Source organism: Lagenorhynchus albirostris, chromosome 15 (assembly GCF_949774975.1).
Source record: "Lagenorhynchus albirostris chromosome 15, mLagAlb1.1, whole genome shotgun sequence".
NCBI lineage: Eukaryota > Metazoa > Chordata > Mammalia > Artiodactyla > Delphinidae > Lagenorhynchus > Lagenorhynchus albirostris.
The window spans coordinates 72106451-72122996 of record NC_083109.1 but is presented as its reverse complement, the minus strand read 5'-3'; the positions used below and the strand labels follow the sequence as shown (position 1 = coordinate 72122996).

Here is a 16546-nt window from a genome sequence, read left to right as displayed (position 1 = left end):
ATACTCAGAAGTATCCCTCCACATAGGAAAATTCTCAAATCAAGAGGGTATCTCCAATGACCATTCCTCTACCCCCTCCCTATATCCAACCTTCATCATCTTCCCTGGTCCCTCCCGTTTCCCAGTTTCGGGTGCCAAAGTAGAAACATCAGCCAGTACTGCCAGTTAATCTCAAACTCAGCTAGAGACATACAAAAGAATCAGAAACATATCGAAAACTTTACTAGAAACACAGAGAAAAAAATATAACTGTCTCAGAGACTTCCCCTCCCTCCAGGACGGATGGACAAACAGATGGAGCTTCTAAGTCCGATGGGGCCGCTCTCGATCCCCTTCCTCCTCCTCCAGGAGCAAGGCATCCAGCTCCTGCAGTCGCTGCTGCAGCAGGGGTCCTACATCTGGGCTGGGGGCCAGATTGGGAGTAAGGGTCCTGCCAGCTGCAGCCCGGGCCCCGCGAGATGGCCGCCGGGATCGAGGAAGACTACTGTCCCGAAACTCTACAGTTCGCCGGAGCTTCCTTGAGCTGGTGAAAATCAGAGTCCCGTTGCGCTCCCGGGGTTCCTCAAAGATGGTCTCAAAGGTCCTGGACCAGGCAGGGAGGAGTGCTGGTTACCAGCACGCCCCCTGGTTCCAGATTTCCCTCTGTCACCCCCAAGCCTTCAAAGTTTCTCACCTCCTGGTTGTGGGTGACTGGTAATTCTTGTTGGTGTAAATTTCTTCTAAGCTGAACTCCTTCTTGTTCAACCTGTGAGCAAAGAGGAGCAGAGGCCTCTGAGAAACCTGGGGCCAGTGGGCCTGGAGAAGGGATAGTCAAGGCCTGGTCTGTATTTCAGTTTCTAGGACGTGCCAGGAGTGCTGCCTGAGGCAGACAAATGGTTCTAAGCATAAACCATGTCCAGACCAAATTGACTCCTCCAAGCTGGACTGTGCTCCCTGAGAGGAGATGAAGCCACACTCAGGGGATCTGAGCCTACACCTGTTTGGCCAAGGCAGCTCCGTGCACAAGAAGCCTCTCACCTGATTGGTCGAGGCAGCCCCATTGGTGTAAGGTTTGGTTGAGAACGGGCCGGTGTCCTGCGTATTCTGAATCGAGAAACCTTTCCCATGGTCTGCAAAAACGGGGCAGAGTGTAAAAGTGCAGCATGGGCTCAGGCTCCCACTTGTCTCCTCCCCCTTCATCTGTACCTCTACCTTGGTCTTGGGGTCTGAAAGCACCTGGTCTTCTGAGGCCCTTGGCTCCTTCCTCTTGGTTGAGCTCAACCTGCAGAGAAGGTCAAAGCTCAGGGCCAAACAGCATTCACAGCAACATCCCCATCTCCTGCCCACTGGATACTAGGGAAGGAGGCTGGGCCCAGACTATGGCCAGAGCTTTAAGGAGGGTTTATCAAGAGCACTACCTGGGTCCTGCAGGTTCAGAGAAGGAAGAAGTGGACGTGGTAGACGAGCAAGATGTGACGAGGGGAGGAGAGCCTCCCACTCCTCCAAGAGGGAAGACCTCTTTCCGGAGACAGGGCCGAGGGGGGTGGCGGGGCTCGGGCCATCTCTCCACCACCCACAGTGTGCCGCCGAGGCCGTGGCCGGCTTGGGTGGGGTGGAGCAGGGGGCCAGCTGCAGGTATCTGGGCCGGGGGGCCCCAGATCAGGGCAGGAGTGGCTTCGGCCCAGAGAGGGCTTAGGGAGAGGTCCTGGGGGATTCTGGTCTTGGGCCCGCCATTGGCGGATAGGGGGCCGGGGACTGACAGATGCAGTGCCCTCAGCAGCCCCAGACTGCTCGGCCTCTGAGATGGCAATCTTCAACTCCAACTTCATGGGGGATGATGGGGGCGGGGGCCGTGGGGCTTTGTTGGGTGTGAGGAAGATGTCAGCAAAGCTCTCCAGCTTGGAGCGGACGGAATGGAAGAGGGGGGCCAAGCCCCAGGGACTGAGGCGGGGGCGTAAAAGGCTGGATGGCGGTGGGGTCGATGGGAGCTCCAGAACAGGATCTGGGGCTGAGGAAAGGAGAGGGTCAGGTGGGTATTCCTCAGCTGCAGGTGTCTAAGCCCCACTTCAGTAGCCTTAGTCCCTCCCCAAACACTAATCTTTGCCCACAGAGGAATAAGCCCATCCCTAAAATACCAAGCCCTAAATTTAGAAGTTAAGCTTCAGGTCTCTGAAGTTTATACCCCATCTTCATACACCAAGCTCTGCCCCAGGAGGGGGTTAAGCCCCATCCCCAACTCGTCACCTCACACTTCTAAGCTCAGCTAGAATGTTCCAGAACCCCAAGTCTCATCCATCTGAGTCCTTACCTGGTGGTGGGCTCTCCAGAGGGTTTGCAGACAGGGCAGATGGCTGGAATGAGGGTTCCACATCCCTGGGTGGAGGCTTTGGCTGGTGAACCATCATCCTTGGCTCAGTTCTGGGGTGAAGGGGCAAGTTAAAGGCTGAGGAAGCTTCCAGATTCAGATCCCACCTGAGCCAGCACATCCCCTGTCCCTTAAGGCTTCTGAAAGTGCTACAAGGAAGGACTGGACATGTAAATTCTGATGCCCCTAGCTCTGGCTGCCTGGATAATGGCTCTTGCCTGCACATCTTGATAATCCCTTCCCCAGCCCTCTCACCTTCTCGCTGGGACGGTGAAGTTGGGAGTCTCATCGGCAAAGCCCTGGATATAAACAGGGGATGGTTGTGAGGAGGCAGGGAACCCCCTGTAGTCTCCGTAGCTTCCCACATCCCGACTCTCTCGGTCTCCAGATTCCTGCCTGGGTTCACACTAAAGACTTTTTCATATAGGTCTTTGCTCAGACAGTGTCTTCCGCCCTAAAACGCTGTCCTCCTTGCTCTGAGCAAAATCCACCCCAGACTCAGCCCTCCTACCCCTGTCTTCTATGCCCACTGGCATGCCTGCCCCCAGCTGAACTCCTGACATCTTTCCCTGAAGTTTCCATACCTCCGCTGGGGGTCTGGAGCTGGCAATGTCCTCTAGCATCACCACCAGAGTGGGCTGGGGGGCCTGGTCCACCTTTTGTGAAGGGCCCTCCTCTGGGCCAGGTGTTGTCCTTGATCGCCGCCTCAGTGTGGAATGGGGCCGATGCACACGGCTCAAGGGCTCTCGGCATAAGTGCAGTGGGTCGGGAGGCCTAGAGAGGGACCAGGAATATCAGTGGGGCTCAGCTGTGTTCCCAGCTTACCCCCCATCCTGCCATGCTCACCTGGCTTGTGGGGACCACGTGGCCTGTCGGGGTGGTGAGGCAGGTGGATGGCTGTGGACAGAATCCCGACGGTTGCTGCAGTGCCGTGGGGTGGAGATCTCCTCTTGGGGCACCAGGGGGACCTAGGGGAGGAGGAAGTGTCAAGAGCAAGGTGATGGAATGAGGCTGGACAGGACCTCCCTGTGCCTAACAGTGCCCTATGCCACAAAAATGACACAAATCGTGGCTAGAATTCATTCAAGATCCCCAAAGAAGAGGTCAGTGATGGCCCTCAATTAAGGGCCAGATATGACAGTGTCCTGAGCTGCTGGTGTGGGAGCTGGATAATGTCACCCAGGCTATTTGAAGAAATGAAAAGGAGAGGGTGACCTGGAGTGAGTCACTGCCCTATTTGGGGCCTCAGTTTTTCTAATCTGTGCAATGGAGCCAAAGTCCTCAGCCTGCTTCCCAAGGATTGCCTAGAAGTTGGGCTGGGAAGAAAGCAGAAGGGTTTCTCATACTTAAGAGTTGTAGGGATGTGGTTTCAGCCCAACAGAGTTGGTAGTGGGGAATGGGCACTGGAGACACTGCCCAATTCCAGGCTGGAGCGAGAGCCAAGGAAAAACAAAAGACAAAAAAAAAAATCTAGCATTAGGGAGGCTGCCTGATGGACGAGTGTGAGTGTGAGGTGTTTGGACCTCAGTTATCCTCACTAGTGATCTAGTTTGACTTTGGTACTGAGGGGACCTGAGGGAGAAGGGGGCCTCTCAGTTCAAGGGGCTCACCATGTGGGCAGCCATGACATCTTCCAGGACCACGGCCAGGACCCGCCGAGAGGCTTTTTCCAACGGCGAAGGGGCCCCGAGGGGCTGCAGCTTCGGCCGTTTGGGGCTCCTGGCTCCCCATAACGCTCGAGCCAGGGGCTGGCGGCACAGACCCTGCCGGCCAGGCGGGCTGGAGGATGAGAGAAGCAGAGGACGGTCGCCTGAGCCTGTTGTTGGCTCTGTGGTTTCCCCGGTACGGCCACCAGGCTCCCCGTTTCCCGGGCTCAAGACAGGCGGGCGGGGTGCGCTCTCACCTGGAGTCCCCGGGCAAGTCCATGGGGGAAGCGGCGGCTCCGGGGAGTCCCTGGGGGATCCCAGGCTCCAGCCTGGGGTAGGGGGGGAGCGGGGGAGCCGGGAGTGAAGGCCAGCCCCTCCCGTGGGGCTCCGCCCTTCATGGTCCGCCCGCGGCTCCCGGTAGCTCACGGGCCGGAGCCCTGGGGCGCGTAAGGGCGCCCCCGCCTGGCTGCCAGGAACGGGTGTCTTCCCGCTGCCGCCGCAGCGACCAGCGGATCACTCGCGCCCTGTCTGGGCCGCGAAAACCTGGATTGCTGCGGCCCCCGTTCTCCCACGGCCCGAGCCTCCTGGGGCCTTTGTCCCTGCAGATTCCGCCCGGAGATTCCCCCGGGATCAGCTGGGATCCCAGTCCTCGGAGGCTCAGTTTCCGCCGGAACCCTCTTCAATTCTCATCCACCCCCAGCGAGTGGCCGAGGACTCCGAAGCAATACTCCCACACGCCGACGGTTCCCCACTCCCACTAGATCCCCTAGACTAGACCCCCGCGGAAAGAATCCTACAGCGCGGTTCCTCCAAACAGACGCCGCGCGAGGATCCTCCTCTCCCTGTGAGCTTCGGCTCCGCAAAGCTCCACTCAGACAGGGGCGGCCCGAGCTTGAGCATCAGGAACTCAGTCCGGATCCCTGGGGATCCACTGTCAAGCAGATACCCCCCCTTCACTCCAATCCCGGGAGGTCCCGCCCACAGACCCCCTCCCTCCGCCCTCCCCTGATCCCCGCCCAGCTCTCTCCCCAGCCGGGGACCAGATGGTTCAAAAGTTTCTTTCCCTCCCTCCTCCCGCCCTCTCTGCAGCCGTTCGGTGCCCTCCCCCACGCGCCGCTCACCGCCGCCTCCCGCGGATCCCGGGTCTTCGACGGCTCCCACCTCCGGCTCCTTTAAAACTAGCCTTACCCAGCACTGCCCAACCGCCGAGGGCCTTCTTCTCGAAGCCTTGGGGCACCGCCCAATCGCCGGTCCCCGTCTTCCGGGGTGGTGAGAAACTAAGTGAAGCCGCCTGGCGGCCATCATCCCTAGGGGCAAGAAGCCAAATTTGGCAGCGCCGCCATTATAATTGAGGGCAGATTACGCTGAACCAGATGAACCGAAGTAGACCGGACGGCGTCATCTTCTCCGGTCAGTGAGTGGCCGAAGGCTATGGCAAGTTTCTTGAGCTATTGAGGCAACTGTCCTGAAGCTAGGTTGCCGCCACGTTTTCTAAGGGCATCTTCCGGTTCTTTCGTTTTTAGGCCAATAAACGTGAACTGCTAACGATATGTGAAATTCCCAATTTCCTAGAGAGGCCCCATTGAGCCCGTTTCCAGTATCATCGAAGGCTCCTGAACCGGGTTCTCACGTTGCGGGGAAGAGTTTGGCTAGGGCTGGTGCCGCCTCAGGCTCCTTTGCTCGCACGGTGGCCTGGAGAGACTGGGCTCAAAGTGGGGAAGAGGGTGGGGCATTGAGCTTCACTTTACCCGAGTGTTCTATAGAGGGCTCAGTACAGAGGCGTCATTGCAGGAGACCAGTAACCACCTTGGCGTGCTTGATGGGTCCGCTTTTCTCTGGGGCTCCCACGAGCCCTCTTTCAAGAGGGGCCTGGCTGATGGGGTGTGTAAATAGTCCTTAGTAGTAGGGGATCGGGGATGGAATCCTGCTGCTTAGAGAGGCTGCGTCACGGAAATTTTATACCAGGAGCCGGCTGTTGGTGGGGAGGTAGTGGGCATGTACTGGCTTCTTGTACTGTGAAGGCGCCCTCACTGCCTAACCAAAGCCCATGCCTCCACTAGTTCTCCTTCCCCAGGATTCCCTGGTCCAAACTCTAGTACTCTTCTTTTTTTTCTTTATTTAAAAAAAATTATTTATTTTTGGCCGCGCTCCCAGGGCATGCGGGATCTTAATTCCCCGACCAGGGATCGAGCCCCTGCCCCCTACAGTGGAAGCTGGGAGTCCTAACCACTAGACCGCCAGGGGATTCCCTAGTATTTATTTTCTTGATAGAACAAAAAAGCCTGGAGCCTAGAATCCTGGGTCTGAGATGAAGGTGCGGAGTGACCTACTCAGCCCAGCATAATTCTCTTTTATGGGATTGAGTGATAAGAGTAATGATCCAGAAAGGAAGATATGGAAAGAACAGCATCAGTAAGAGTTGGTGTGGAAAATGAAGACTCCCGACTCTAACCAAGGACTCATCCAGATAGGTCTCTGGGACTACAGTGACTCTCTGTAGCACAAGGCCTGCTGGGGCCTCTGGAAATGCATGGTGAGACTTCTGGTGCGAATAAGCAACAGCTCTTCCAACTAGAAGTGTTCTCTCTCCCCGCTGGAGCAGGGCCGGCTACACAGGTGCCTGAGGATGTTCCCTGCTGGTATGGTGATGCTTCCAGCTGTGAGTAGAGATCCCTCTCAACTTTGATGAGTTGAGAGGGCCCCTGTAGGCTTTCACTTTCCTGCTTAAATACACAGGTGTTTCCCAGACTCCAGGGCAATGAAAACCTTTCAAAGGCCGAGCAAGCCTGATCTGAGTTTTGAGGGCAAAGGAAGTAGCCTAAAGAAAGGGCCTGAGAATCTGGCGGGGAGGGCCCAGCCCTATGATCCTAACTTGGGGTGCTGGAGATCATCAAATTGAATAAGGTGGACTGCGGTTTCTTGGCCCTCAGCCCAGGCCAGCAGTGACGAGCCTTCACACCCTCACGGCCTTGCCTCTGGAAATAAGCCTAGAGGGAGGATTTCCAGTCACCTCTTTGTGACTACCATTTCAAAAACTCTTACTTTATCTACCACCTGTGTACACACCCCAGGCGTGGCCAATGTGTGCTGATCCAGTGGCAAGAGGCCTCAGCCAGCCTCCTACAGGACAGGTGATATGGCTGGAGATTGGCACATCCGTGTATCCTTAAGAAACTCTGGACCCCTTTAGGCTCTGGGCTCACATCTGCTTAACTGTTCCTGGCCTTAGTGGTCTCATTTGTAAAATGGGAACAATAAACCCTGTCGTGCCTGCCTCAAAATAGACTTAGAAGATCAAGTGAGAAGGCACATCTGAAAGTGCCAGATAAGTAAGTTAAGTCTCAGGCTGCAGGTAAAAAGAGGATGATAAAAACCGCCTCTTTCCCTCAGAGTGCTCTATCCCTTCTGGTCCTCAAGCCAGCTACTCTGCTCAGTATCTTTCTCTGTAGAAGCCTCTAGCCTGAGCTCTAGATCAGCCAGGGAGGATTGGGTTGGGTTGTGGCTGCAGGGTGTTGAGATGGAGGGATGTTCAGTTATAGCCCTTTGCCAAGAACCACCCCAGAGAAATGACAGGAGGTCTTGGGTTTGGGTTGCTACTCTGGTTCGCATCAACCATTCAACAAAGTTTCATTACCTGTGTGCCATGCTGTGGGAACAGACAGATGCCTGTCCCTAGGAGTTTGGAGTTTATATGCCTGTGTACAAGGTGGCCGTTGCCTCTGCTGCTTCCCTCAGCCTCAGTCCCCTCCACCCTGGAGTATTTAGTCCACCAGGTGCCAGCACACTCCTGTCCAATTTAGTTCCCCTGGTGAGGAGCTTTCAAGACCACCTCTGGGGGCTCTTCCACTCTGGTCAGCTACTTGCTAGAATTTTTATTTATCTGGGGAAAGTGGTCCTGCCCATCGTCTAACTCGTCTTCCCCAGTCTAGAACCATCTGCCACCACTACTGTCCTCACCTCCTTTTATTTTTTATTTATTTATTTATTTATTTAAGTGGGTATGATAGGCAGGTGTCAAGTTTGGAGGAACTGAATGGTAAAGTGATAGGGCCTGGACTTCCCTGGCGGTCCAGTGGTTAAGACTCCACACTTCCCCTGCAGGGAGCACGGGTTCAATCCTTGGTCAGGGAACTAAGATGCCACTTATCCCACAGTGCGGCCAGAGAAAAAGTGATAGGGCTTATGGTGAGGATGTCAGGGGAAGGAAGAACATTGGGAGGATTAGAGAGAGAGTCAAGAAGTGTAACGGGAGCTACCTATTAGTATCTGAAACAGATGTATGTCACTGTGCCAGTTATTCATTTATTACCTCTTGGAAAAAAATTCATTCTCTTTGCCTGCTCTGTGAAAATGGGTCTGGGCCCTTTAACTACTTTTTCTTTCCCAGCTGGCACGATTAATGTTTTGTCAGTAGAGAGCTGGGGAGACATTGCAGGAAGGAAGGGCTTTGCTTCCTGGTTCCCATGAGCCCTATTGGCAGGCTCCTGAAGTACGTAATGGCCAGCGGCACCCAAATGCCAGCAGCTTCCCCTGGTACACCCCTTGGACAGTTTAATGGTACAGTGCCTCTGGTGAGACACCTTCCCATGAACAGTTTTCCCTGGCACCCTAGAGGGAAGATTTCCAGCATGTTCCACCAGAGTGACACTCCAGTGACTTCTGTGTTCTCCCCCCAAAATTCTGGATCTCAGCTCCAGGGAGGCCCAGGTACAGGCTCGTTCTTAGGTGCAGTATCTCCAGCTGAGGGGTAGTGGCTGCTCTTATAGCTGCTATTCCTGCATTCTTTAGAATTCTCTTTCCTTCTTACTATCTATAGCAGGCAGAATTGTGTCCCTCAGAATTGTGTCCCAGTTCCTGTGACTGTGACCTTATTTGGAAATAGAGTCTTTGCAGACATAATCATTGAAATCATACTGTATCTGGTTGGGCCTCAATCCAATTACTGGTGTCCTTGTAAGAAGAAGGAAGTTTGGACACAGACTCATGGAAAGGAGAAGGCCATGTGAAGACACACAAAGAGACATGCAAGAAGAATGCCATGTGGTAACAGAGGCAGAGATTAGAGTGATGCATGTACAAATCTAAGGAATGCCAGAGATCACCAGCAAACCACCAGAAGCTAGAAAGAGGCACGGAAAGATTCCCCCTAGGGTCTCAAAGGGAGTATGGCCCTGCTGATGCCTTGATTTCAGGATTCTAGTCTCCAGGACTACGAGAGAATAGATTTATGTTGTCTTAGGCACCCAATTTGTGGTAATTTGTCACAGCAGCCCTAGGAAACTAATACATAATCCAATCCCTCATTTCTCTAATTCCCTTTTTTAGTTGATCATTCTTTTTTTTAAAAGTATTTTTAAATTTTATTTATTTGGCTGAATCAGGTCCTAGTCATGGCACACAGGATCTTCGTTGCAGTGCGTGGGCTTTTCTCTAGTTGTGGTGCACGAGCTCCAGAGCGTAGAGGCTTGGTTGCTCCAGAGTGCGGGGGCTTAGTTGCCCCGTGGCATGTGGGATCCCAGTTCCCCATCCAGAGGCTGAACCCATGTCCCCTGCATTGGGAGGGACCACTGGACCACCCGGAAAGTCCCGATGATTCTTTTTTTTTTTGGCTGCGCCGCATGGCTTGCAGGATCTCAGTTCCCTGACCAGGGATTGAACCTGGGCCACAGCAGTGAAAGCCCAGAATCCTAACCACTAAGCCACCCCAATTATTGGGAACTCCCAATAATTCTGTTTAATAAACTTCTGCTTGTTGAAATTGCTATGTGGATTCTCCCAATTGCACCCACACTTATACCATCACCAACAAAAATACTAGTGTTTTAGCACTAAAGAAAATGGAATATACGAATCTTGAAAGTTCCTACTGCAATTACTATGCAGATATTTCAGAGAGTAGGCCATTTTTGAGAGAGGTTTAAAATCTGCATTGCAGACATATTCCTTAAATGCATTTTGAATGCTCCTATCGCACCTGAGAAAAAAATAATAAATGAGAGCAGATGGTGCCTGTGAGGACAGCTGGCTCAACTGAAATGGAGAAAGTTGGACTAGACAGCTGCCATGTTATCTAAAGGCCATTCCTGACATCCTGTGGTTTCAGGTGGAGGCCAGCTCTAGACAACACTCAGAAAACAAGTCCAGGTAGAGGTTTCTAGAAATGACTGTACCTGATACTATAGGCTGAGAAGGCAGAGGGGCAGTGGTATCAGTGGCAATGCTGAGGCAGGGAGGTCCACGACACACACAAAATACATTCACCTGGCTATGACCTTTCCTCCAGAGAAAGAGGCCTAGACATGGGAGGCAAGGGCCCTGGCTGGTCAAGAAGGCTCTAGGGCTTCCCTGGTGGCGCAATGGTTAAGAATCCGCCTGCCAAGGCAGGGGACATGGTTCGAGCCCTGGCCCGGGAGGATCCCACATGCTGCAGAGCAACGGGGCCCATGCGCCACAACTGCTAAGCCTGCGCTCTAGAACCCACGAGCCACAACTACTGAAGCCTGTGCTCCTAGAGCCCGTGTTCCACAACAAGAGAAGCCACCGCAATGAGAAGCCCGCGCACCACAACGAAGAGTAGCCCCCACTCGCCGCAACAAGAGAAAACCTGTGTGCAGCAAAGAAGACCCAACGCAGCCAAAAATAAATAAATCAATAAAAAAAGAAGGCTATAAATATGGGATGACATGTCCATTTATTTGCTCAACACATTTTCAAAACTCAAACCACATGCCAGACACAAAAAATACTGTGGTGAGCAAGATAGTGAGAGTCCTTGTCCACAGACAGACAAGTAAACAGACCAGGGCCTAGTGAGATAAATGCTAAACTCAGCTTATATGCAGGTTCCCAAAAGTGCACATAAGCACAGCTAGAGAAACCTCAGAGAAGGTGATGAATCATCTAAGAACTGAGGGAAAGGGGGTCGGTGGGGAGACTGTGCATGGGTCATCCCAACTGTGCAAAGGACCAGAGGACAAAACTCAGGAGGCTGCAAATAATTGGGTGTCAGCCTCTCAGAACTAATGCATGCCTTTTAGAATAAATATGTTGGGGCTTCCCTGATGGCGCAGTGGTTAAGAATCCGCTTGCCGATGCTGGGGACATGGGTTTGAGCCCTGGTCGAGGAAGATCCCACATGCTGCAGAGCAGCTGGGCCCATTCGCCACAGCTACTGAGCCTGCGCTATAGAGCCTGTGAGCCACAGCTACTGAGGCCGTGCGCCTACAGCCCGTGCTCTGCAGCAAGAGAAGCCACCGCCATGAGAAGCCCGTGCGCCACAACGAAGAGTAGCCCCTGCTCACCGCAACTAAAGAAAGCCCATGCGCAGCAACGAAGACCCAATGCAGCCAAAAATAAATAAAATAAATTTTTTTAAAAATAAAAAAAAAATACATTTTCCCAAGGTTCAGGCATCCAACCTCTTTTCCTTGGTTCCAACTGTCATTATATCCTCTAGGCCAGTGATTCCCCACTTGGGGGGGTGACTCCCCACTACCCCACCCCTCAGGGGGTGTTTGGCAATGTATAGAGACATTTTTTTGGTTGTCCAGCATGGGGGTGGGGGTGGGGGGGAACGGAAGGTCCAGGGAGGGCTATGTGTGCGCTACTGACATCTAGTGGGTAGAGGCTAGGGATGCTTCCACTAAACATCCTACCATGCACAGGACAGCGCCTCACAACAAAGAATTCTCTGACTCAAAATATTAATAATGCTGCGATTGAGAAATCCTCCTCTAGGCCTGCACATCTAATTGGCTGCTAAACATTTTCACATGGTTGATGAGCCGAGAGCTTCTTATTTTTTTCTAGATATTTTAGTTGACTATTCAACTACACTTTACTCCTGTTGCTAGCATATGACCTAAAATCCTGTTACCCGAGTCCTTCCTTCTCATGGTTTTCCCATGCCAGTCCCGAGTCTATTGTGTACCTGTAGTTTAGGACAAATCCATGGGGGAAAAAAAGAGGCAAAGTTTCTCTCCTCAAGGAGCTTACCTTCCAAAGTGGGAGAATGGACAATTTCTAATCGACATAGATAAGGGATCCTTCCTTATCTATGGATAATGGGTGGGCCCAGGGGTATCAGCTGTCTTGCTCAAAACCAGCCAGCCCTGCTCAGTGAAAAAGTGTCCCTTGTCCTCTACCATGCTCAGAATGCCCCGTGGACATGCGTGTAGGTGAAAACAGTTTTGTAATTATCTGAGTACAGAACCTATATTTATTTTATATAGAAGCACAAACTTACAAGTACAGTTTTAATCCTGACTTTTCCAGAAAGGCCTGTATAAATGGAGGAAAGACTGTATTTTGTTTTGTTTGGAACTTTGCCAAGAATTATTTGCCATTTTGGAAAATCATTGCACAGATGGCCACACTTGAATTTGAATCAGCAGCACAACCCATCTGTGACAGCCTGACTTTGTAGCTGCTGTGTTCATAGAAATCCTATATGTAGTGCAAGCATATTTCCATATGATTGCTTCACTAAATCCTTTGGCAAAGCCCTGCCCAAGCATTTACATATTGAGATATACATTACTTTTTTTTAAAGAATAATATAATACACGAAAGTGCACAAATCTTAATGAATCTCAATGTTCTTATTCTTAAATAGAGACCACAGTCCCTACCCTCACATGGAGCGTTGATCAAGGTTGGATGATTCTAAGAAGGTTGTTGTGCACCTGGGGCAATGTAGAAATTCCACAAAGGTGCTCAGCTCCCTACTGGCTTCTCTCAGGACAGGAACCCAGTTAATTTTGCGGCCAGGACGCACTCTCCGAGGCCTTGTGGGTCAGCAGAACAGAAGGAGCTGAGGTGGAATAGCCCAGAGGACGCTGACCAATGCGGGCTCGCTACATGGTAACCTCCGGAGACTCCTGATCCTGTTCTTGCGAACCCGGCCTCCTGTCAGGCGTTACCTAGCAACAGCGTCCTAGAGTCTGGCCCAAGAGGCCAATCAGCACGTACTTAGTTATTTCAGTGATGGGAACAGTCCAGTCACCGGGCGCTGTCAAAAGCCACCTCCTCAAGCTAATCTCCGCAAGCACCAATGAGGGGTTAGGAATTTTAAGAGCTGGAGCTGAGTATTCGGAGCTGGCTCTTATTTGATAAGACCACCTAGGGGGAGGGAATGACCAGCTTCCGACTGCATCTGAATGATGGTTGTGAAGGCAGGTCGCCGCCATATTCTCTTAGGGCGTTTTCCGGTACCATTGTCCACTCTGAGTACCAGAGTGACCCATGACGTTGTGATTCCTCTGTTTGGGCCGCAGCTTGGCCCCACGCAAAGCCAAATCCGGGCTGGCTCAGACACCGGGTCTAGCAGGGCAGTGTCTCCTTGGTCCGGAAAAGAGAGTAGCTCTTGGATTGGGGCATCTAGGACCTGGGGACTGGAAGAATTCAAGCGCCGCCCTAGTCCCGTTCCCCATCTGCAGCCCAGAGCCTGGATCCGAGCCGAGGAGGCTGTGAGCTGTGTAACTTTGCCGCGCGGCGGAGTATTTCTTCTTGGAGAAGTGGTGAAATCCGAGGCGCAGAAGGCCCTTTACCGAAAGTGATACTAGAACCCTATGGCCACCTGAGGGCGCTCCGTGAGGCCCTTTAGTGGTCTCCCTTTGCCCATTTTTGCTCACTCTTTATTCATCTATTCACGATGTACGTAAGCCAGTTCTTGGGCTAGAACTGCAGATGCGGACTACTCAGGGCAAAATGCCTGGAGCTGAGGGGAACAGAGGGGATAGTGGGCTGAGGCTTGGGGAGGGACTGTCCTAGAGTGTCTCTTGAAAGCCTTTTTTTTTTTTTTTAATAATTTACTATGACCATCTTGCTGTGTCTATGACTACAGCATAGTTTTTTTTTAAAACGGCTTTATTGAAATGTTATTCACATACCATGTAATTCACCCATTTAAAGTGTAAAATTCAGTGTTCTTTAGTATATTTAGAGTTATGAAACCATCACCACAGTCAACTAAACACATTGTCATCACTCCAGAAAGAAACTCCCCAGCCATCACTCCCCATTCTCCTCTCCTCCAGCCCCTGGCAACCACTGATCTACTTTATCTCTCTGTAGATTTGCCTTTTCTGGACATTTCATGTAAATGGAATCATAAGACATGTGGTCTTTTTTAATCCGGCTTATTTCACTTAGCATGTTTTTAAAGTTCATCCGTGTTATAACATGAATCATTATTTAGAATTTTTTAAATAGATTTTAGTTTTAGAGTAGTTTAGATTTCACAGTAGAATTGAGCTGAATGTACAGAGTTCCCATATTCCTCTGCCCTCCCCCCAACCTCCCCCACTATCAACAACCCATACCAGAGTGGCACATTTGTTACAATCTATGAACCTACGTTGACTCATCATTATCACTCAAAGTCCATAGTTTACATTAAGATTCACAAAACTCTAACAGGAAACCTGATGGCTTCTTCCAGATTAACAGGAATTACATGGGACTGAATGAACTGATAAATATGATTTATAATTTTATGACTTTTTGTCTAAAATATTACTGGCTGGCTTTTAATCTCTGTTTTCCAGAAAACCTTTCCTCTTATGCTATGACCTACAAAAAGTTGATAAAGTATACCTCTGTATTGTAAATGAAGATGAAACATTGCTCTTTTTCTCTCTGCCTGATCCCTCCAGAATTTGGCTTCTCTAGCTAGCTCCCCTCTGGACTTGATGGCTTCTTGCGACCAGGTTACAACTAGTTATACTAATCATTGAAATTTGTTCTCTTTATGTTGTTCTCAAATTGCTTATGCCTTGTGTCTCTCTCTGCTGTACTATGACCTTATTAATGTTACTAGCTATATTACTTATATCCTGTCTATTTTATAAGATTGTTACCTCTTGCATTACCTAATGTATCATCAGGCCTCCAACAAAATTAATGATGGCTAACTGTCTTGAGGCAATTGATCATATACATAACCCTATGTAAAATAATTTTAACAGTGAGACTCTAGATATGGAGAAGCAACAAGGGAAAACATTTCCTGGATTATAGGAATAGACTAGTAAAACACACGATCCAGAGAATTTTAGGTTATTAATAGGGCCCAATCCAAAAATAATACATTGGGGGACTTCCCTGGTGGCACAGCGGTTAAGACTCCGTGTTCCCAATGCAGGGAGCCTAGGTTCAACCCCTGGTCAGGGAACTAAGGTCCCACATGCATGCTGCAACAAAGAGTTCGCATGCCACAACTAAGGAGCCGGTGAGCCGCAACTAAGGAGCACATCTGCCCCAACTGGCACAACCAAATAAAAATTTAAAAAATTAAAAAAAAAAAAACAGAAGCAGCACATTGGGTGGCTGATCAATGAAATCTTCCTCTGACCTAGGAATGAGAATTCCATGACAAATTGACCATGAAAATCCTCCCAAACCTTGGTCGAATTTATGACCAAGAGGGGGCCCTGTGCAGGAGCTCCCTGGTGGCCTAGTGGTTAGGATTCCGGGCTTTCACTGCCATGGCTTGGGTTCGATCCTTGGTCAGGGAAATGAGATCACACAAGCCGCTGGGCGTGGCCAAAAAAAAAAAAAAGACGGGGCCCTGTGGAAAGGGAACCTTGCCTGCCATTTGGTAAACAACAAATGCTGCCGGCCATCAAGTTATCAGTCACTGCAGCCACCAGGCCCCCCTACTCCCTACCAAGGTGTGCCTTGAGGGAAATTCAAGATGGAAAAATACAGGAAACATTCTGTGCCCTGGATACTGGTTCGATAGTTAAGTTGCATATCTAAAGAACAATTTCAACAAGCCCAGACTCTTGCATCTTCCCATATATAGAAAAGCCCTAAAATCACTAACTTGAAATGTCTGTTTTTTTTGTGATTAGCAATAATGTTTTGATGTTCAAATATATATATTTTTTTTTCCAGCAAAAACTGCTATATATCCTGGCTCCTCCCTTACCTCTTTGGAGCAGTTCCTCAGAGCTGAGAGGATAGTCCTCAGTAAGCTCCTGGAATAAAACTCAACTCGGAACTTTTAGGTTGTACGTTTTCTTCAGCTGGACAAAATCTTTGTTCTTCTGCTTACTAGCAAGTACCCTCTGAGATTTTCCTCATCAGTAGAACCAGGATGATAATCATCATTTCACACATGGTAGCAAAAAATAAATACGTTGAACGTGTAATATGTTGGGCATGGTACCTGCGCACAGGAAACGCTAACGTTAATTCCCTTCCCCAAAGGGCAAGGAGGGAGTTACCCACTATCGCAAGAGAAGGCTCCTCTGAGAAAGCCAGGAAAGGAGACCCAGGGATATTCCAGCCCCGGGTTGGCCAGAGTGGCTCCGTCGCTCAAATCCTTCCCTCCCTCGGCTAGGCTGCGCCTCCAAGAAACAGAGGACCATTACTGATCCCAGGCGGGGTCGCCCCTTCCCGCCTCCAGACTCCCGGGCAGTCACCCGACATCGAGGGTCCAACTTTCTGCCCTTACGCTTCCGTTGGCTTCGTTCAAACAGGCCGCTTTTGGCAATACCCAATCAGAATACTCGATCTTAGGCCACCGCCCAATGACCGCGTGGAATAGGGG

The 16546-nt window shown here is 50.8% G+C and overlaps 2 protein-coding genes across 2 annotated transcripts in view; one reads left to right on the top strand and one right to left on the bottom strand.

Annotated features, from left to right (window-relative positions):
- Positions 1-200: 200 nt before the first annotated feature.
- PRR14 (proline rich 14) lies at positions 201-5186 on the bottom strand. Its single transcript, XM_060123214.1, is given in 13 exon segments — positions 201-583; positions 674-745; positions 1018-1109; positions 1192-1261; positions 1398-1522; positions 1524-1987; positions 2288-2397; positions 2600-2643; positions 2929-3118; positions 3191-3312; positions 3955-4123; positions 4248-4319; positions 5112-5186. Coding segments are annotated over 12 exon segments (1761 nt in total). The 5' UTR covers positions 4271-4319; positions 5112-5186; the 3' UTR covers positions 201-303.
- A 1315-nt stretch (positions 5187-6501) lies between these two features.
- The window catches only part of LOC132506283 (uncharacterized), a 31825-nt gene continuing 21780 nt past the window's right edge, over positions 6502-16546 (top strand). The window contains exon 1 of the mRNA XM_060124811.1: positions 6502-6523. Within this exon, the coding sequence (XP_059980794.1) occupies positions 6517-6523 (7 nt within the window). The 5' untranslated portion in view covers positions 6502-6516. The remainder of the gene's footprint in view (positions 6524-16546) is intronic.